The 21,085-nt window shown below is 57.0% G+C and overlaps 2 protein-coding genes across 2 annotated transcripts; one reads left to right on the top strand and one right to left on the bottom strand.

Annotated features, from left to right (window-relative positions):
- Window positions 1-1,402: 1,402 nt before the first annotated feature.
- RASL10B (RAS like family 10 member B) lies at window positions 1,403-9,691 on the top strand (the record flags this gene model as incomplete). Its single annotated transcript, XM_081162538.1, has 4 exons — window positions 1,403-1,572; window positions 4,357-4,719; window positions 8,812-8,936; window positions 9,421-9,691. Exons 2-4 carry the CDS (start codon window positions 4,504-4,506, stop codon window positions 9,689-9,691), a joined length of 612 nt encoding a protein of 203 aa, XP_081018664.1. The 5' UTR covers window positions 1,403-1,572; window positions 4,357-4,503.
- A 3,169-nt stretch (window positions 9,692-12,860) lies between these two features.
- GAS2L2 (growth arrest specific 2 like 2) lies at window positions 12,861-20,104 on the bottom strand (the record flags this gene model as incomplete). The annotated part of the gene is made up of 6 exons (XM_081161464.1): window positions 12,861-14,403; window positions 14,960-15,209; window positions 15,816-15,912; window positions 16,980-17,087; window positions 18,077-18,318; window positions 19,735-20,104. The coding sequence occupies 6 exons, from the start codon at window positions 20,102-20,104 to the stop codon at window positions 12,861-12,863; spliced, it is 2,610 nt and encodes an 869-aa protein (XP_081017590.1).
- Window positions 20,105-21,085: the final 981 nt, after the last annotated feature.

Below are 21,085 nucleotides of genomic sequence, written 5' to 3'. Positions count from 1 at the left end.
CCATTTTACAAATAAGACAACCAGAGTTTGGAGAGTTCAAGTTATTTGCCTTCAGTCTGATAGTAAGTGGTAAGGCCAGGATTTAAATCCAGATCTGGCTGATTGTGAACTCTGGCTCATTACCACTATGCTTTCTGTCTGGACAGGAGAAAGGAGGGAGCAATTGGGAAGGTGCCCAAAATGCAGAGCCGAAAAAGAGGAAAACTGGGTTCCATGAGGAAACCATGGCCCACAAGTAATAGAAAGTCGTGGGGCATGCCGGGTCCCAGAAGTAAAAACATGTTTCAGAGCTTCCCCCCTCCTCGCACCCCTCCAGGCATCTAAAATACAACTGTGACCAGGTCACTACCCTGCTTCAAAACCCTTCAATGGCTTTCCGTCCAGCACAGGGCTGGATCCAAACTCTTTACCCAGCAATCAAGGCTTTTGTGGCCTCACCTCAACCAACTTAGCCTCCTCTCCCTCACCATGCTGGGTGCAGGTCTGGTTCCCAGACTCACTTTCAGGCCTCTGTAATTGCTCTCACCTACAAGCCCTCCTTGGCCACAACATCCCCCACCCTGCCACCCCCAGCCCATTGCTTTTGAGGCTCCTTCCCTGAAAGTCGCCTCCACTGGCTCCCCTGCCGAGGTGGTCCACTCCCTCCGCAGTCCCTCCGAGCCTTGGCTTGGCGCACAGTGCAGATCAGCGCTGCCTGGCAGCTCTGGTCACCCCGCTGGCCTGCGAGCCCCATCCCAAGCTCGTCAGCGGCTGCCCAGCGGGGAACTCCCAACCTTATATTCCACAATTCGCACTTCATTAAGACAAGTTACTCAGCCTCTCTCGGCCTCGGCTGTCTCATCTGTAAAACAGGAGAAGCAGGCTCTACCCCATAGCATTGTGAGGGTGACATTTGAGGATACAGGCAAAGCTCAGAGCACTTTGGCACTTACTAGATGCGCATCTATGTTAGCTACTGATGATGAATGACGCCGGTGACGATTGTTTTAGAGTACAGGGGGGAGTCTGCCCTCAAGCCCTGGTATCTCCCAGCCTGGAGAGGAGAGGGGAGCAGTCGTTTTTAGGGTTGTAGAGGTCATTCATTGGAAGCAGAGCAGCTTTGGTCTGAGCTAGCCTGGCCTGGAGTGAAGCACAAGGCACCAGGGCCTCTCTGGTCCCTTCCTCCCACTCCTCCAGGTTAGACCAAAAATATCGCAAGGAGAGTCCGAAGGGGGTGAAGGTCGCGTCCAGGGATTCGAGAATTCGTCCAGGGTCGCCCCAGTGAATGTGTCGGGCTCAGGGACCCAGCGGAATGCCAGCAGCCCCCCCCAGCCCCGCCCCGTGTACCCTCCTCCCCCTCCCTCCTTCCAGCGCTAGCGGGCGGCACGCTCCGGAGGGAGAGCCCGGGCTGGAGGTGCTGCCCCCTCGGTGCCCGCGCCTGCCCCCCGCGCCCGCCGCTGAGCCCGCCTCGACAGGGCAGCCGGGGCCCCCTCCTCTCTCCCCCCGGGCCGGGGAGCCGGGGGCAGCGCGGAGCCCGGGGGGAGCGCGGCCCCGCCGGCCGGCCCGGGCTGGGGGCAGCTAGGACGGCCCCGGGTAAGCGGCGGGAGGAGGGGCGCGGGCGGGGCAGGCGCTGAGTCGGGCTGGGGGCGCGGGGTCGGGGTGGGTGAGCGGGAGCGGCCGGGGCGCCCGGGGCTGGGCGAGGAGGGAGGAGGGGGCCGGCGGGCTGGCGGGGAAGCGGCTCGGGGCGGCCACGTGAGAGCCAGCGCTGGGGGGTGGGGGCGCCTGCCAGGTGCTGGAGGCGGAGAGCAAGCTAGGCTCTCGCATCCCCCCTAAACTCCTACCAATCAGGTCATAGGTAACCCAGCATCCTTCGAAGCCCCCACCCAGCCACCCACCCACTCCCACATGAACGTGGTGGGGACAAACAGCGGGCAGACGTGCGACTCGGCCCGCGGGACCGAAAAGGCCCGGTCCTCAGTGTGGGGCAGAGACTTCGGTGTCCAGGCCGAGGGGAGAGGGCAAGAAGCAGGCTTTGGCCCCTGTGTGTGTCCCCAGGCTTTTGCCGAGCGCTGTCTGCAGACTCACTGCAGAGCGCAGGCCTTGGGGAGGGAGCGCTCAGGGGCCGGGCCCAGCTTCCCTGGACAGCCCCCTTTCACCCCCACCCTGCTGGCTATGTTGGATTAATAGACACTTAGACCCAGGACCCCTGCCTGGGAAGAAGGAGGGGGCACCGGTCACCTCTGAGTCAGGGGCAGGGCCACACGTTGGCCTGGTGAGTTCCAGGAGGCTGCCCCGGCCTGGGGGCCTCTCTTGCACCCCTCCCTGGCTCTAGCACTGTGCCCTGCTTTCATTTCCGTTGTTCCCCCAAAAAAGACTGATTTCTGGTCAGGGAGCGTGTTGTCCAGGAGAATATGCAGGTAGGGTTCATCCTAGATACATCTAAGTTGCCACACCCAGAGAGGCAGAGGACTCTTGGACTCCTTGCCCTCTTTTCCTTGCCTAGGATGTCCCCCTCCCCACTGCTCGGACTGGTTATGTAATTAACCCAGCAGAGGCTCTCTGCCAAGCTGACAGTGTCCAGGGACGCCTGAGGGACCCAGGGCCTGGAGGGGCTTATAGGGAGGAGGGACTGGTCCTTACCCCAGTTGGGAGCCCATAAGCACCTGTTGAGGAGAGGACACCACATGGGGCAGGAAGGAGATCCGGGTCCTAGTCTTAGTTGACAACTCAACTGGCTCTGTGGTCTTCGCTTTCCTAAGTCTCTGTGGGGTTTTTTGGTTCTTGTTTTTACCTTCAATAAAATGGGGGAAAGAGTCACACACGCATGCACACAAAACATGTATGTGAGCAAAAGTGAATAGTGACCCATCCCAGAATTGCTAGGAGTTCCTAGCAACCTTAGGTGAAAGAAGGACCCCTGTACATAACCATGACCACTTCGTTGAACACCTGCTCTGTGCCAGGCACCAGGAATTACCTGTACAACCTCACCACACCTCTGAAGTTTCTTGCCCAAGGTCACACTTGAGGTGAACGGCAGACCTGGGAAATCAACCCTGGTGGGTCTCACTCCAAATTCTGCCCTTTATTTGCTATGCTGTTGGTACATATACCTAATGGGTTAGGTCTTCTGAACTAGGACAGACTGAGGTACATTCAGCTGTGCATGTGTGGAAAGAACGTGCATCCGCACAGAAAACATACACACAACCCGTAAAGCACGGCCCTATCCAAATCCAGCAAACCCATCTGCCCTGGACCCGCTTAGCAGGCACTGGTGTTGTCCTTCCTGGGAATAGTCCCCAACCAGGAGGTCTCAGGCGTGTAGCAACCTCCCTGGTCACCATCCTCCCCCAAAAGAGAAGGCACCTAGCTAAGAGATTTACGTAGATTATCTCCAAAGTAGGGGTGATTGACCCATTTAATATATGTAAAGAGCATGGCTCAGATTGGGCAGGTGATTCACCCACTGACCCACAGCTAGAAAACATAGCTGAGGTTATGCCCAAGCTCCAAAGTTACTGAAACTGAGCAAGCAAGGAGCTAATGAATCCATGGCAAGGTCCAACCTTGTAGCAGCCCTTTCCTGGCTGCTAGCACACCTGCTGTGTGCCAAGCCCTTTGAACACGGGTTGCCAGAGAATCAGACACAGTCCTTGTCCAGTAGGCATTACCAGCTGGAAGTTGGAAGTACTGTGACATTGTAGAAAGGAGTAGTTGGCATTCCCAGCTGCGTGACTTTGGGTACATTTCTTACTCCCTCTGGGCCATCTCTCTAAAGTGGGAATACCTATCCCTTAGGGATATTGTGTTCCACTGGGGATAACCTTGTGGGCACGCAGAGTTAGTGCTCAACAAGTGTTGCCCTCCAGAGCCAAGTGGTCATCTCGTTCAGGGGTTCTCAATGGGGGCATTTGGAAATGGGGGGGGCATTTTGGGTCGTCACTGTGACTGGAGGCTGCTGATGCTGGCCGCTGGGGATGTAAAACTTCCTGCAGTGTGCCAACAGTCTTGCCCAATGAAGAATTCTCCCTCTAAGGAATGCCAGGAGTGCGTCCACTGAGGCGCACTGGCCTAGTCTCGCCCTGAGGAGGAGACCCAGGCATGTCCTGGGCTCTGTGGGGAGCTGGGCTGTAGTGCTCATTTCCCTGCTCTGCACCCTGCCTCGGTTGGCCAAAAGTCAGGTCATAATACAGGTCACGAAAGGTTGATTTCCCTCTGGTGGGAGCGAAGGGAACAAATGAAGGAAAGATGGAGAGGATTTCGGTAGATTCTCGAGATGGGGGTTCTGGGCAAGGGAAGGCATTCTGAGTGGCAGTAAAAGCTTCAGCAGAGACCCTGAAGCCAGCCCACCAAGCGCACCTCTTGTCCCCACAGTCCAGGTGGAGGCCACAGAGGGCCCAGGGCGGGCAGGGGCAGCGATGATTGGTCCTGACGGTGGCTGAGCCCCCAGCCCCTGGAATATGCAGCCCGGGGGAGCCCCAGGCAGCGGCGAGGACGCGGTGGCGGCGCGGGGCGAGAGGCATGGTCTCCACCTACCGGGTGGCCGTGCTGGGGGCGCGAGGCGTGGGCAAGAGTGCCATTGTGCGCCAGTTCCTGTACAACGAGTTCAGCGAGGTCTGCGTGCCCACCACCGCCCGCCGCCTCTACCTGCCTGCTGTCGTCATGAACGGCCATGTGCACGACCTCCAGATCCTCGACTTCCCGCCCATCAGCGCCTTCCCTGTCAACACGCTGCAGGTAGGAGGGCCCACGGGGCAGGGGGCAGTGTGGGAGTGGAGGGGCAGGGGAGAGGCTGGACTCCAGCCCTCTCCAGGCTCTGGCCCTGTTGCCCGGCCTCCACCGCTGGCTTGGAGAGCTCCGCGCTGCACCAGGGGCCACCGGGCTTAGAGTAGAGCCCTACCAGGAATCCATTCATTTGTGTGCTGGTTTATTCTACAAATATTTGGTGAGTGTTTTAATGTGTGCCAAGCTCTGTACTGGGCACTGGGGTAGAATGGTCTGTAGAAGAGACAGTGGAAAAAAAGGCCAGGACCTGGGAAAAGTGTGTTCTCAGAGACAGGTCTCTTGCCCAAGGGCCTTTTCTCTTAAGTGATGCTCTGCCCTGGCTGACAGTGCTCCTTCCCCAGGCTCACAGGAACCAAGTCCTCCTCCCTTCTCTCTGCCTCTGGCTTGAGAGGGGGTAGCTGAGCTCTAAGATACATCTGCTCACTGAAGTCAGCCCCTAACCAGAGTGTGCAGAGGTTTTGCTCAGAAGAATAGGCACAGTGGTGGAGACAGGAAGACAGGGGCCGTGGATTGGCCAGTTGGAATTGTGCAAATACAGCAATCTCTTGGGTAGAGGCTGGGGAAGGACCCATGCTCAGCACTGTCTCAGCAAACTCGGGCAGGAGGGCCTTGGCCCAACCTCAAGGACACGTGTTTCTGCCATCCCAGGTGCAGGGTATCAGCATCAACGACAAAAGTCTGATCCACGCATCCACCCCTTGGGAACAGCGAGGTCAGGGCGGTGGGTCTGGGGTCAGGACCTAGTTCTCCAAAGGAGACTTTAACAGTAGCCTGAGTCTCAGATCTCACTCCAGGCCTGCACATTGAGCTTTTCCCATTTCGTTGTGTACTTAATTTTAATTTAATTTCAAGTTTGGTGTAGGTAAGACACAATTTAAAAGTCTAAACTTGGTAAAAAGGTACACCCAGAGAAATCTCAGTCCCACACCTGCCTGTTTTTTATGACTGTGTTCACCCTGATCATTGCTCCACTCTCTAAGGCCATTCTCATTGTTTTTTATTCACGCTTTCAGTGTTTCTTTGCACAACTAAGAAAATGTATTCTTATCCCACTCCCTTTCTTACATTAAAAAAACCCAACTGTTCTGCACCTTCTTTTTTTGATTTAACATTATAACCTGAAGGTCTTTCCATGTCAGTATCTAGAGGAGGTCATTTTCATTATTTTTTTATGATTATGCTATAGTCCTTTGGAGAGATGTACTAGGGAGTTCCCCAAATGTTGGACAATGGGTTGTTTCCAGTCTTTTGCTATTTCAAATAGTGCCACAGTGAGTAGCCTCGTACACAGCCATTTAGTACATAGGGAGGTATATCAGTGGGATGGATTTCTGGAAAGGCATTGCTTAGCTCAAGGGTAAATGCATCTGGAGTTTGGAAGGTGTCAGAGTCCCCTCCCTGTCTGTAAAGTTGCAGTATACATGAGTGCTGTTTCCCCAAAGCCTTTTTTAAAAATTTGATTTGAATGAGAAATTGGAAGGGGGAGAGAGAGAGAGAAACATCAGTTTGTTGTTCCACTTACTGATGCATTCATTGGTTGCTTCTTGTGTGTGCCCTGACCACGATCGAACCCACAACCTTGGCGTATCATGACGATGCTCTAACCAACTGAGCTACCCAGCCAGGGCTCCCCAAAGCCTTACCATCAGAGTGTATTGTCAAACTTTAGGATTTTAATAATCTGATCAATGAGATTTGATAGTCTCCGTGTAGTTTTTATTTGCATCTCTGATTATGAGTAAAGTTGAATGTTTAAGGGCCTTTGTATTTCTTTTTCTGACAACTATTAATGCCCTTTGCCCATCTTTCTATTGGATTGTTGGCCTTTTTCTTTCTGATTGAACCCAAGTTTTGGACTCTGCAGGATGTCCAAGACTTTACTCCTGGAGCACAGGAAAGGGGACTTTGAGCAAAGAAGTACTGAGAAGAGACCCAGGAAGCCTCAAAGATCAAATATAAAACCCAAGTATCCTGATGGCCACCACCTGAAAATAGAATAAAATTACATTCTTCCCCAATTCCAGATGAAATTCAGCCCAGGAGAGTGGTGTTTCCTGGGTCTGAGCCTTAGTTGTTCCTTCCACAGCCCCCTCTCCTCCTATCAGTGAAGGAAGCTGAAGTTGGAGGGCGCATGTGACCCACCAAGGGAGTGATTAGCAAATGCACGGTTGAGACCCAGGTGTTGAACCTCTCTCACCTCCTATGTTCTTGGAACTGAACTCAATTTCCATCGCTCCTTTTCATGTTTTGACACGGTCCCAAGACAGCCCTTTACAACCTGGAACCCTTTGTAAAGCAAGCTGGAAGGGAAGCTGAGCTTTCTTGTTCCCTCTCTTCAATCGGGGGTGAAGGGACAAGCCAGCCAATTGGGAGCCTTCCTCCTCTCCCTTTTAGGAGCCTCCAGAGAGAAGTGGGTGGGAGGCAGCCTGGAGGAGGCAGCACGTTGGGGAAGAGGTGGAAGAGGTGGGGCTATCACCCTGGAAGGCTGGCAGCTGTTCCCTCTCCCCAGCAGAGAGCTGGAAGAGGGAGGGAGCCTCAGTGCCTGTTTCCCCATTCCTCCCACTTCCCACTAATCTCCACTCCTATGTGGGTTGGGGGAGAAGCCGTGTTCAAATGTAGGTCCTCCGCTCCTGGAGCTCACTGTGTCCAGGGGAATGCTGTTTTCCCTGGTCCAAGATGCCAGTTAATGGTTTTCTACCCTGTTAGATTTGTCCTCAGCGTCTTCCCCCTGCACCAAAGTTAAAACTCAGCACAAAGAAAAGATGCCACATCATCTCCCTGGGGAAATCACTGCAGCAGCTTCTCAGCCTTTGAGTTGGGAAGTGCCTTTCTGGAGTCAGGCGCAACTCTCTACCAGTGCCACCAAAGTCTTTCCTTTTCATTCCTTCTCCGAGGTGGAGGACTAGCTGTAGTCGTCCTTCATGCCTGGTCTTTGCCCCAGCTCAACTCAGGCTGGCACAGGAGACATACCTGCACCTCTGTCTCATCTTTTGCCTGGCCTCTCAAAGGAAAGACCCTGGTTCCCCTTGGCTTTGGAGGTCTCTCCCTCCCCCAACTTCAGAGACCACCTTCTTTCCACACACTGGCTCCCTTCAACTGCTCTTGCAATTGCCATCTGCTGGCAAGTTAATTAGCTCATTAATTCTTAAGGAACCTTCTCTTTAGTGCACTCAGCCTTTCCAGGGGTCTATTCATCTTCAGCTGCAACCCCACCCTGAGAATTTGCCACAAGCATTCAGGAAGTCCCGGCTCCCTAGAGCTGCCCTGGGCCCTACATCAGCCCCCACTCTGCATCCAGTCTCAGTCTTTTCTTCTGAGCAGAGTGGAACCGACAGAAAGGGCACATCAGGCAGCAATCTAAGGACAGTGTTACAGGCAGGAGTTGCATTGATCCCAGCACGGACCAGGTGGGGTTCAGGACCATGGAGAGCTCACAGGTTAGGCGATGCCCTTAAGGAGCCTGCTGAGAGCCGACACAGAGCAAGGCACTGAGTGGGGAGGAGGTATGTAAAGATGATCTTGGTTTGGCTCTGGCTCTCTCAGGAGCTCACAGCAGAAGTGAGGAGCTGGGGATGGAAACAGCTATAACCACAGGAGATGAAAGGAGTAGTCCCCTGCTTGTAGGAAGGCTTCTTGAAGGAGGCATTTGAGCTGAGCCTGAGAAGATAGAGACTTTTTCAGCAGGTCCAACAGCTAGTTCAGGGGTGGGCTCTTAGAGACACTTAATAAATGTACTTGAACAAGGATGGATGGATGGATGGACGGATGGATGATGGATTGGGGGAAAAAATGGGACAAGGCAGATCCCAGCTCTAGATTTGCAAGGGCTGTGCAGTGTGACCTGCCCTATCCTAGCTTGGGATGGGGAAGCCACAGCACTGAGCTCCATTCTGCACTGGCTCTGGTTTCCTAGGGTTGCATGGGTGTGGAAGGCTTAGGGTGCAGTGGCAGGTGAGAGTGCTGTCAACCTGTGGCTGGAGGTGGCTGGGGGCAAGGGGAACCCTCATGGCCGCTCTAACCTTGGCACTAACTGGGGTCTTGCAGGAGTGGGCCGATGCCTGCTGCAGGGGACTCCGGAGCGTCCACGCCTACATCCTGGTCTACGACATCTGCTGCTTTGACAGTTTTGAGTACGTCAAGACCATCCGCCAGCAGATCCTAGAGACAAGGTGAGGGTCCAGGATACAGTCCATTGCTACCTCAGTGGATGCCCCAGTGCTAGCCAGTGCCCATGAAAACGGTACAGTGGGGGGAGGCAGTTCCCGCACATACACTCAAACACGCACGCACTCAGGACACTTTGCTGTCCCCATTTCTGTTAACTCCTTTTGGGACCCTTACCATGGGGTGGCTAGTCTAGTGCAGTGGTTAGATCAGGGGCTCTGGGGCAAGACTGCCAGGGCCACTCTGCTGAATGACTTCAGGCCAGTGGACATGTAAGGCTCAGGTTCCTCCCCTGTCAAGTGGGGATAACAATAGTACCCCCCTTTTGGATCAGTTGTGCAGATTAGAGAATATAATGTACCTCCAGAGCTAAGCCCTGCGCCTGGAACAGGTGGTGTAGTGCTATTACTGACCGGGCACAGCCTGCCCTCATTGAAGCCCAGTGGCTTGGACACTGGTGGAGTTCTGAAAGCCCCACCTCGCCCCCAGGGTGATTGGCACCTCGGAGACGCCCATCATCATCGTGGGCAACAAGCGGGACCTGCAGCGCGGACGCGTGATCCCGCGCTGGAACGTGTCGCACCTGGTGCGCAAGACCTGGAAGTGTGGCTACGTGGAGTGCTCGGCCAAGTACAACTGGCACATCCTGCTGCTCTTCAGCGAGCTGCTCAAGAGCGTCGGCTGCGCCCGCTGCAAGCACGTGCACGCTGCTCTGCGCTTCCAGGGCGCGCTGCGCCGCAACCGCTGCGCTGTCATGTGAGGCGCCCACCGCCCGCCCGGCGCCCGCGGGCTGAGGCTCGGACCCGCCCCCGCCCCCGCGCCCGCCCCCCGCGCCCGGACGGCCCCTCGCGGGGCTGCGGGGCCCGAGCGGCGAGCGGCGGGAACAGAACTCCTACGGCGCGGGCCTGAAACACCCCCGCAGCCACGCACCTGGCGGTGAGAGGCAGAGGGCGAGAGGGAGCCTCCCCGCAACCGCCGGCCTCCAGGCTCCCGCATCTGTCTTCCCGGGAAGGCCTCCTTTAGGGCTGTAGTTAATGCAGTACCCGGCCTGGCCCCAAGGGGCGCCACGGCCTTTGGGGATTGGGGTGAGCGCAGGAAACGGTGGGGATGTGGAGGTGTTGCCTTAGCCGGTCCCCCACCAGTCTTCTCCAGAGGGTGTGTCTGTCATTGCCCCGCGTCTTCCTCCCACGTCCATCGGTCCGCCCAAGTGGCTCTTGGTCAGTTGCTGTCTTATCCACCCTCTGGCCCCCCGCCCCATCCCCATCCCCATCCCCTTCCCCGTTCACAGGGCTCTCATTTCGTCCATCCCCTTGTCCCAGATCCTGGCAGCTTCTTTGCGAGGCCCGCCTTCTGACCGTCAGCACCACCTGCGCAGGACAGAGAGATGCGGTGGTCCAAGGACCACAGTCGGTCCGAGGGTCGAGGTCCCAGATTAGTCAGGGGGAGAAAGCTGAGCTCTACCCTGTCCGGGGAGACCTCCCCACCCAGCAGTCCCCAGAGACACAACAACCTACCTTCCAGCCTTAACTTGATGGTCCGTCCCTGCCGGGTGCCCCTCACCCCCTTCCCGACCCCAAAGCTAGATCATCCCCTGGGTTAAAACTTTTTTTCTTGACAGAGTGTAGAGAGGGAATCCCCCAAAGGATAGATTTTCTTCCATGAGACCAGGTTCCAGCCCCCTGTTCCTTCCTGCTTTGGGTGGTCTGTTAGATTGGGGGAAGGGTTTGGGGAGCTGTGGTAGGCAGGCTGGTTCCCAGGGTAGGGGGGTGGGAGGCCAGGTTATGCCAGTGAAGGCTCTGTTTTTCCATCCCACCCTAGTCTGATGCCCCAGACTCTCCCTGCTTGAATCTCAGATTACCCTGAATAATCTGGGGTGGGGTAGAGCCAGAAAAAGAATTATGGGGACCCCCTGCTTGAGGGAGATATGCCTGCATTCCTACCCCTAGATGGAGGCCCTCAGCATCGCTCTCTTGTCCAAACACCAGTTGGCCCTATGCCCTGACGCACTCTGCCCCACTTTTCCCGGCTGCCTGGCCGGTGTCTACCTCTCCTCACAAGAGCTGATCACTGTCAGTTTTGTACCGATTTAGAAATAACAAAAATAATGAAGATACCAGGAGCCACCTGAGGAATTCCCAGGGGACTTGGAGGGCACGAAATGGTACATGTCCCCTGCCCCCAGGCCAAATTCTCCGTGGGGCTGAGCCCTCATCCCTGGCCTGATGGGAGGATAGCAAGGTCCCTTGTTAGAAGAGGGGCAGACAGAACAACCCAGCCTCGACCTGGCCCAGCTTCGTTGTATAGACCAGGAAATCAGGTAGCCCAGAGCCGTGATGGAGAGGAGTCTGGGGGAGGGGGTGTGGGTGGGGAGTTTATCATCCAGATCCAGTGTGAGAGGGAATCTGTGAATCCCCCGGCTGATTCCCCCTCCTCCCACTGGGGTAGCACAGCCCTACAGTGACCGCCCTGACCTCGGACTCCTGGTTCTAGCCCCTGCTGTGCTACATGACTTTGGGCAAGTGACCTGCCCTCTGAGCCTCCCTCTGAAGCAGAGGAGGTGGCTCCCCTTCCCCACACCTTGGAGTGGCTGGGAGGGTAAGGAAGAGGGCTGCCCCCTTCATCCCCTGCATCCTGCTCCCTGGGTCACCAGGGGGACAGACTAAGGGATGGCAGCATCTCACCATCACCATGGCCCCCAGCTCTAAGGCACCTGAAGTGGGGGTGGGGGACCCAGGCCTCTGGCCGCCCCTATGGGAGCCACTGGAATGTATCGCCTGACTGGCCCACCTCACCCCCTCCGCTTCACCCCAGGTCTTCGATTTCTATTTTTTCCACCCCCACTCTGAGTCTCTGTCCTCCCTGCCGCCCCACCCAGGGTTTCCCACCACAGGGTCTGGAAGTGTGTGTGACGCCCATTGAGCTGTGATCGGAAGTCAGATTAAAAATCAGGGAGTGTTTTCCCTCGTTTCTGTACCAAGGTGTTGGCTCAGTTTCTGACAGTGGAAGGGAAGGGCTCCCTACTGAGCCTGCTGGGCAGGGAGGGTGAGGGTGGTGAGGTGGCCCTGAGTCCCAAAGCCCAGGTCAACCAGAAGAACTAAGCGGAAGAGGTGGAGACTCATCTCCTCTCCACCTACCTCTGAGCCCTCCCACTGATCAAAACCATCCAGAGGGGAAACATAGCATCTCCCTCTGCCACTCTCTCAGGAAAACTGGACTCAATCCCATTTCTGTTTCTGTGTCTTTGTCTCTCTTGCTGCTGAGCCTCTGTGACCCCTCTGGCCTAACTTCACGGGTGTAGATATGTTAACACCCTCAACCATCCCTCTTGACTCCCAGTGATCTCAGTTCCCAAGCCCCAGAGCAGAACTTTGGTCTCACAGGAATCTGTGCAGGGTGGCTGTTGTCCCTGTCCTTGGTGCTGATGCTCCAGCCACTTCAGGAGGTGGGCCGTCTGGGGGCAAGGTTGGCTGAGCCTCAAGAGAGAGAGCCAAACTCTCACCCCAGCTCCCTCCCCTTGTCCCCTTCCCCCCTAGTGGGAGAATGTTTGAGGCTACACTTTCCTGCATCACCACTGTCCCAGGGAGAGGGACGCAAGAGCTGGAGATTCAAGGACAGACACATGTGTTTAATAACTTGTAAGAGTTGTGGAAACAGTGGGCATGGCCAGAGGACAGGAGTTTGGGGAGCTGTTCTGGGGGAGGATGATAAGACATACAGTGGCCCCACTGCCCCTTTCCTAGCTCTGGAGTTGGAGTGGGAGTGATGGGTTGCCCCTTTGCTCGTCTGGCTGATGGAGTCTATATTTGTCTCCTGCCTCCTCCTGGCCAAGGCCCTGTATTGAGGTGAGAGACCCTTCCTTCTGTCCCAGCAGCTGGCATTCCAGTGGGTCCCAGGGCATTCTTCACAGGCCCAGGATGAGCCAGCCCTCCTCAGACCCAGGACTCCTCCTCAGGCGGGAGTGGAACTTGATCAAGCTGCTGGGGCCCCAGGCCCTCCGAGCGCTGGGGTCTGCTCTCCAGTGGGGCAGCCGGTTCTTCCTCCTTCCCTCCCTCCTCCCCTGCCCAGGCTCCACCCCCCAGGGCTGCCTCCCCTCCCTTGCTACCCAGCACTGATGCCCTCTCCAGCCGGCCCCTAGGGGCCGCCCCAGCTGGACCCAGGCGGAGGTAGGCCAGGGGCTTCGGGATTCGTGAAGGCTGCTTCTCCGGCCTGTGGTCTCTCCGGGGCCGGATTCTGGGCCTCAGCTTCAGCTTGTAGATAGAGGGCACTCTCCGGGGCTTCCGCAGGGTTCTCCTGCCCTTGCCTGGACATGCCTTGGCTTTGTCAGAATTTGGGTCTGAGGGGGAAGATGTGGGGGCCTCCAGGCTGGCAAACACAGTAGGGCCCAAGCAGTCCTGCTCTCCTTGAGCTGGGACCTTCTTCATCCCGGTGTCCTTGGCAAGCAAGGTTGCCTTTGTCCTTGGCATACTCTCTCTGGTTCCCAGTTCCCCCTTTGGGCTTCCTGGGCATGTGGTAACAGCCAACTTAGGGGAGCTTGTATGGCCAGCCTTCCAGGCTCCCAGGTCTACTTTAATAAGGGGTGGGGGACCTTGAGCCAGTTCTTGGATGACTTTGTCATAAGGACCCCCAGGTTCAGGCCACCGCCCACCCAGGCTGGGGACATAGACTCCACTGCGAGGGATGAGCCCAGACCCTGGGCCCCGGGGATGGGCAGTCCCCACCTCCAGCAGCTTCATGTTGGCCAGAAGCTGCTCCTCAAGGCTATGGGAGATCGCTGGCTCCTTGGTGCCCTCCAGGGTCAGGGGAGTGCACCTCTTCTGGTCCTGCGGGCCCAGGCCACAGGGCTCTCCAGTTTCTACTGTCACACAGATGTCCAGCTTCTGGTCCCCTTGCCTTCCTTCCACAGAGCAGTCCCCATGCCTCGACCCAGCCAGGACTCCAATGGCAGCCCTTAGTGGGATGGAGCTTCTCTCCAGTTCTGTTGTAGGACCTCCACTTGCAGTACCTGGAAAGCTTCCTGGAGTGGGAGGTCGGGCAGGGGGCATCCGGACAGGGATCTTGGTGGGTTCCCCTTGGTGGGATGGGGAACTGACAACTGCTGGCTCCCTGAGCTGGGAGGGAGCATCCTTGGCTTCACCCTGAGGTGGCTTCCTGGGGCCCATGGTCTTGGCTGGACTGGAGTAACGAGGCAGGGGAGATGGTCCTCTTGCTGGTGTCCCTTTGGCAGTAGCCTCAGGGGCTCGGAGTCTCTGGGGAGTGGGGGCCCTGGCATGGGTTCCCCAGTTGTCTGTCTCCTCATGAACCCAAGATGTAGGAGTCCTTCCCCTGGGGACAGACAACTGTCTGTCCTCCCTCTTCCCTGAAGAGGTGTACTGTGGGTCTCGGCCCCTAGGGGTGGGTGAGAATTGGGGGCTGGGTGGACTGTCCCCAACTTGCAGCTGCCTCTGAGATGGAGCAGGTGGCTTCTCCTGGCACCTGAAAAGGAGAATCATAAGGCTGGCGAGGTCACTGAATCCAGTCCCTGGGCACTGGGAAGGGATGGCCTGTCCCCAACCAGAACTCCAAAGGGGCCAGACCTCACGTTGAAGGAAATAGATACTCCCCCTCCCTCCCTCCAGGAGTATTCCTCATGGCAGATAATGCTAAACTTTATTCTCCATCAGTCCCTGTGTAGCAAGTAGAAAGAAACCTGGTCTGGACCCTGAGTTACTTGAAACCCAGCAACTACATGTCACCAGTCTTGGCTGGCAGGGGAGTCTTAGAGTCTGCTCTGCCATGAAATGGTAGAAAGGCCTTGGGTAAACCTGTTCCCTTTATGGGCCTCAGCTTCCTCACCTGTGAAATGGGAGGGCATGTGAAGTAACTAGATGATCCCAAAGGTGTCGAGTGCTTTTTTGATTCTGAACACCTGAGGTCTTGTTGGGGTAGGGGCACCGCCAAGGGACCCGTTCCCTTTATCTTGGGTTGGGGTTGCCTCTGAGGATGTGGACATCAAAGGAGAAAGAGGCCCTGCCCTGTCCCTCCCCTGTACCTTAGGGACGATGCTGTTTCTCTGAGGACTCCTGCCCCTGCTCCGCATTCACTGTGGGGTCTGGGGGAGGAGGCGCGGGGCCTCAGCTTTCGGCCCGAAGAGGTATATGTCTTCCAGTCCACAGGGGGCAGTGGACTCTGGGAGCGGCTGACGGTCATCGCAGGCTGCGGCTGCCAGGGCTCGTCCAGCACCCTCACTTCATGCTGCACCGGTGGAACGGGGGGCTTCAGGAAGCTGCCTGGCTTGTGTGCTACCAACACAGCCCCACAGGGGGGAGAGGAGGAAAGGATTAAATTCCTGCTGCTGGTCCCTCTCCCACAGCTGTTCCACATGCCGGATCCCACATTAGAGGCAGTGGGACCTACAGTGACAGCCACAGCACCAGTGCCAGAATTTTCTTATAGGGGTTTAGGGGATGAAATCTGGTCAGAGTGCTCAGTGGGGGGGGTATAGTTTAAAGCTGCGTTTGCAAGTCCACCCATTTTACTTAGATTGCATGCTTATTTGGGGGTTTGAGGTGCTGATGGAGATTCTTGGAGGGCCAAAGACCCCTCCAGGTCGTTCTTGGTGCCACCACTGTGGACATCAGAGCCAGACCTAAGCCCTGCCAAGATGCACCCCGACCAAATGCTGATTGTCTGGGTGCTTGGCGTCATCTCGTCACCTTGTGGCTGGAATTGGTATTGCACTGTGCCCGCTCAGCTCTCCTAGGGCCCAGGGAGCACCGCACCTGTACCTTCTGTAGCACCTTCCTTTCTCTAGACCCCCCACACCTGTTGCCCCTGGAAATCAGACCTACCTCCCACTTCCAGCCTCCCAACCCAGAGCACAGGGAGGGGACTCTCAAGGGACTCACAGAGGGATGTACACCGGCAGGGGTCGTGTTTGTCCAGATAATGGCTGAGTGTGTCCCAGCCGCCCCCCACACGCACCATTACGTGGTTCCGGAGGACCTGCAGGGGGACAAGGGTAAGGTTGAGGGCAAAATGGAGAGTTTTCCCTCTTTCTGGACCAGCCTGCAGGCTTCCAGCACACACCCCATCCATGTACACGTGCACATACCCCCTTACACAGTGTGTAGTTGGGAGTGTGCATATCTTGCCACTTGAGTCTCCTCCGTGATGGGCATCAGATAGCACATGTTGTCAAGGGTGGAGTCAGGCTGACAAACAGAAAGTTGCCCCACGAGACAAGGGATCTCATAAGTATTGTGTCATCTGGCCGCAGAGCCCTCTCTTCCCCCCCTCCACTGTAAACTGGGCCACGGCTTTGCTCTGCAGTGAGTGTGTCAAAGAATCCGGGGAAATCTCAGCCCCACTCCACTCAGTCACAGTCTCTCCAAGCTTCCATTTCCTCAGTTGAAAAGTGGGGCCACAATTCCTTGCCCCAACCTATTTTACAGGCCTATCCTATTGGCTCAGGGTCTGGGTGAAGGCCTAGGGAGCTGGCTCTGTCCCCAGGTGTGGTCTGTGCAATAAAGGGCTTGGCCATGCCCCTGAGCTGCTGCCCCCCCCCCCCCATAGGCTGTTTCTGCAGCTCAGCAGCCAGATATGGAGCGTGGAGGAAGTGGTGGGAGGCACATTTCCGCTGATACTACTGCTCATTCTGCAGAATATCCCAAGCCAGGCATCTGAGGGGTGAACTGTGAGGTTCACCCCTGCACTGAACACAGACTTGGGGTTCTCAAGCCCCTTGCTCTGACCAAGCCTGTGGGTGGAGTGATGGAAATTTGAGAGGACCCTTCATACCCCACTTTTGCCTGCAGACCCCTCAAAATTAGGCCAAGTTGGAGGCAGATGGTGGGGGGTGGTTCTGCCCTAATGACAGAGGGGATAGGCTTGCCAACTTTGTGAGGAATCTTCTGGAATTTTTCCAGGGAGAGAAAGCCAGCCTCAAGGCCTGATAAGTTAGGATGAATGGTGCCTTCCTGTCCTTGCCCTCAGGCCTGGGCAGGGTACCATGGAAGGAAATCCTAGTCTGCTAACCCTGGGGGCCCTTCCACCTCAGTCCCAACACTTACCCGGATAAAGATGAGGGTGTTGGAGTCCCCCACTTGGTACTTCCCCTCAGACACCTTGACCATGGAGAACTGAACTGGGCATGTGCAGTGGCTCACAAGGCTCTGAACCTGCGGGCAGCGGGCATGGGCTCAGTCTTCCCTCTGCACATGTGCCCAAGCTCCCCACCACCCATGCTAGACCAAGCCCAATGGGGGGGCCTGCCTGTCCCCAGAGCCAGCCCAAGGCTTCTGCTGAGGTCAGGGCTGGGGGCTGAGAAGTGAATAGGAAAGACTTTTAATGACCCAATGAGAACAAGACCTTGAGTGGCCACCTATGGTCCAGCGCCCACATGGTCAGCTGATGGAGGTGGTGGAGTGTGATGGTGAAGATGGTGGCCTTGGAATCGGACAGGCTCTGACAGGGTCAGAGTCCTGCCTCCACTCTATCCTAGGCTTTGGGCGAGTTAGGAAACCTCCCTGACCCCAATTCCTCAGTGGTAGAATGGGGTTCACAGTAAGAGCTCACTCCTATGACAAGGCCCTCTGCCAGACACTGTCCTGCACACTTCACAGGCACTTTAATATCTAGTACTCGTGTCAGTCACAGAAGCCAGGTACTGTTACTCTCCCTAGCTGCAGAAAGGAAACAGGCACAGAGAGGTTCAGTAACTTGCCCAAAGTCACACCACTGCAAAGCAGTGGAACTCACGACTTGGCCTGGGGTGTCAGAGAGGGTGGCAGGGTCTGTGTCCTTAAAAACTGTCTCACTGGAGGGGGGGGGGGGTAAATGAGAGAGGTGTAGAATACTGGATTTATAATAAAAACGTAATAAGCGGCTTAGCTGCTACTATATGTGATTAGGCTCATATATGGTTGAGCACATATATGGTTGAGGCTCGGAGTGGGACATGGCATAAAGCCACACAGTGGATTAGTGTCGGGGTGGGGGGACTGGAGTTCAAGGAGGGGGTGGCCCAGAGAGGTCAGGACGGGGAGGGGGCGAGGAAGGCGGGGCAAAGGAAGGTGGGGCAAAGGAAGGTGGGGCCTTGGGGCGAGCCCCTCGCCCCTCCCCCTCCCCCTCGCCCCTCGCCCCTCGCCCCTCGCCCCTCGCCCCTCACCATGCGGTCCAGGTTGCGGAAGTGGCGGGGCCGGCGCGGGGGCGGCGGGGGCGGCGGGGGGTCGGGCGCGGGGAGGCCCCGCTCCCGCCGCAGCTCCTGGTCTATCTCCGCCTCCAGCTGCACCAGGCTGGGCGCCGCCACCCCGAAGCGCCAGGCCCGGCGGCCCAGCTCCAGCAGGCACAGCACCACGTTTTTCACGTTCTTGCGCAGCACCAGGTCCTCCGTCTCGAACATCAGCACCTCTGGCGGGAGGGAGAGGCCGGGGTGGGTGGGCGGCCTGGGCCCCCGCGGAGCCGGGAAGCCCTGGGGCCATGGGGGGGGGGCAGGCACCGGAGGAAGCCTGGGTCCGAGGATCCCAAATGAAGCCAGGATTGCTCGGGCACCGAGTGCAGGCAAGGTGGCCCATCTAACAGGGAGACCGGGATGGGGAGAGGTGACACCGCCGAGCAAAGGAGCTCGGGGCCTGGCTGTGGGACAGGGCGAGAGGAGGGTTGACTCCACCTTGCCTTCTCCCCACTCAGTTGCCGGGATGGGTCCAGGAGCAAGAAGCAGTTTGTTCTGCTTCCTCCTTGCACCTCCAGTATCCACCAACCTCCAGCCTCGGTATCACCAGGCGGGTTGAGCACAGGCTCTGGAGCCTGACTGCCTGGGATCCCTGCCACTCCCACCCCCCAGCCGCATGACCTTGGGCTAGTCCCTGAGCCCTCAGTCTTCTCTTCTGTAAAACGGGGATATAGTGTTTCATGGGATTGTTGTGAGGAGAGTTGTTAGTGTTTGCAGACAAAGCCCAGCACATAAGCAAGCGCTCGACAGAACACTAGCTTTGACCACCCCTCCGACCCTGACCCTCACTGCCTTGCCACCAGCCAGTAGCCTGGCCTAACCCTTCCCTCTGCCTCACACTCGCCACCTTTGGCCCGGAGGATGGCACAGCATCCAGCTCCATCCCACCGCTTGGTCCAAGGCCAGGGAGATGAGGGATCCTGACATTCACTCCCCTGAGTCTCACAAGCCCCAGCACGACTGCCCCCCCCCATGTCCAAAGCTTCCTCCCCTGTTTTCTCACCACCTCACCCCAGCCCTGCGCCCTCACCCACCGCAACTTCTCCCAGTCACCAAACACCTTTGCCCCTGCTGTTCCCCTGCTTAGAAGTCCCCTTTCCCCAAACTTCTCTTTAGGCCCAAGACTCAACTCACATCTCCTTCCTCTATGCGGCCTCTCTCTGCCCCACCTTCCACCTCATGGGGTAGCTGTTTCCTCCCCTGACTCCCAGCACACACACCTCTCCTCTGAGCGTTTGTCACCCTGGGCTGTGACATATGTCTAGTCACTCATCCGTCTCCCTTCCTAGACCATGAGGTCCTTGGACACTGGGTACCAGTGCTCTCGGTCCTCGGGGCCCAGCACGGTGCTTCACACGAAGGAGATAGGTACTCAATATGTGTTTGTTGAATGAAAGAATCATTCAATGAACACATTTATTTACTGAAGATTTACTATGAGATACGGTAACAAGAATGAAAAGGGATGAGCTGGCCCAAGGCCAGTCTGGAAGGAGGGCCCTGGCTTTTGACCCTCAGCGCCGCCTGGGCCTCAGAGAGGAGGTAGACACCCAGCAAAGTAAGGGTCTGGGGAAGGGGAGGTGCAGGGTGGGTACCTTGGATGCCCATCTCCTTGCGACACCACTGGATGAAGTTGGAGACGTTGTCCCGGGCCTGGAAGGTGCCTGGCTGGGCAGCCCCATTGCAGGAAACCCCGGCCTGAGGCATGGGAATCCCCCGGGCTCGGGCAGGTGCCTCGGCCAGGAAGGCCAGGGCAGCCTGGGTGATGGCGTTGGCATGCTGGCACAGCACCAGGCCGGTCTCCAGCACGTGCAGGAAGTTGGCTGCATTGATGTCCAGCCCATAGAGATCCCGAAGCCACTCGGCCAGATCCTCCTTCATGGCTTCCAGATACTGCTCGCTGGACTTAAAGGGCTGGATGCTGCGCACTGGAGGCCTCCTCCTGCGTCCCCCAGGCTGGGACATGGCTTGATCCTCAGCAGAGGAGGAAGCGGGCACTTCTTCTCTCCTGCTGCTTGTCTACACTCCTGCCACCTGCTGTGTCTTGGCTGGTTCCCCCTGACTCCCGGTTCCCTTCCTACCCTCTGAGAACCTTGGATTTCAGGTTCTGCTACTTGCCACTGGCTTCAGCTGCCTCCACCAGGTCCTGTGCCACCTTCCCCACCCCCCCATTCCTCAGTCCCTGCCAGAACTTCACCTACTTGGTGGCCCTGCAGCAACCTCACTCTCTGGCTGCCCAGTCAACTCAGAGTTTGCCACCTGCCAGGACGGATGGAAGCGAGGACACTCCTCTCTCCCCCCAGGGCTGGACAGGTCCGGCTACTGGCTGCCTCCCACCCCCCACTGCCAGCAGCCGGCGGTGGAGCCTGGGGTGGCTGTGGGCCTCTCCACTCTGCTTTCCTCCCCTCTCCTCTCCTTGGAGACAGCGGCTGCTACAAACACTCCTTGTTAACCCTTCCTGGCAGGCAAGGACTGCCCTGCAGAGCCGGCCCTGGAGCCAGAGCAGGGAGGAGAGGTGGGATTGAGCACAGTGGGGGCTTCTGGGGAATGAGGGGCAGGGAACCAGGCCTAGGGGGTGCTGTGGCCCTTGGTGTGTAGTGAACACTGTAGCATGGGGACGAGTAGACACAGTGATAGAGTCTAAAGACATGAGTCTAGCCCTGGACCCTTTGCTAAATCCCTCTGTGACCTTCATATGCTGCCCAGCCTCGCTGTGCCTTAGTTTTCTCAACTGTAAAATGGGAACAATAATATTTACCTCTCTGGGGTGTTGTGAGTGTGAGGAATAAAGGTATAATGAATGCAGAAAGTATCAGACCGTAAGTACCCACACATTCAGGACCGGGTGGGTCCCAGTTCTCAGTGATTCTCCCAGCACCTTTGTCTATGCACCACAATCCCCACTTTCTTTGGAGAACCTGCTCTCAATCATGGGACCTCACCCCA

The sequence above is a fragment of the Miniopterus schreibersii genome, assembly GCF_964146895.1.
Source record: "Miniopterus schreibersii genome assembly, chromosome: 16".
Lineage (NCBI taxonomy): Eukaryota > Metazoa > Chordata > Mammalia > Chiroptera > Miniopteridae > Miniopterus > Miniopterus schreibersii.
Note: the sequence above shows the minus strand (reverse complement) of the source record. Positions and strands in the feature narration are given on the sequence as shown.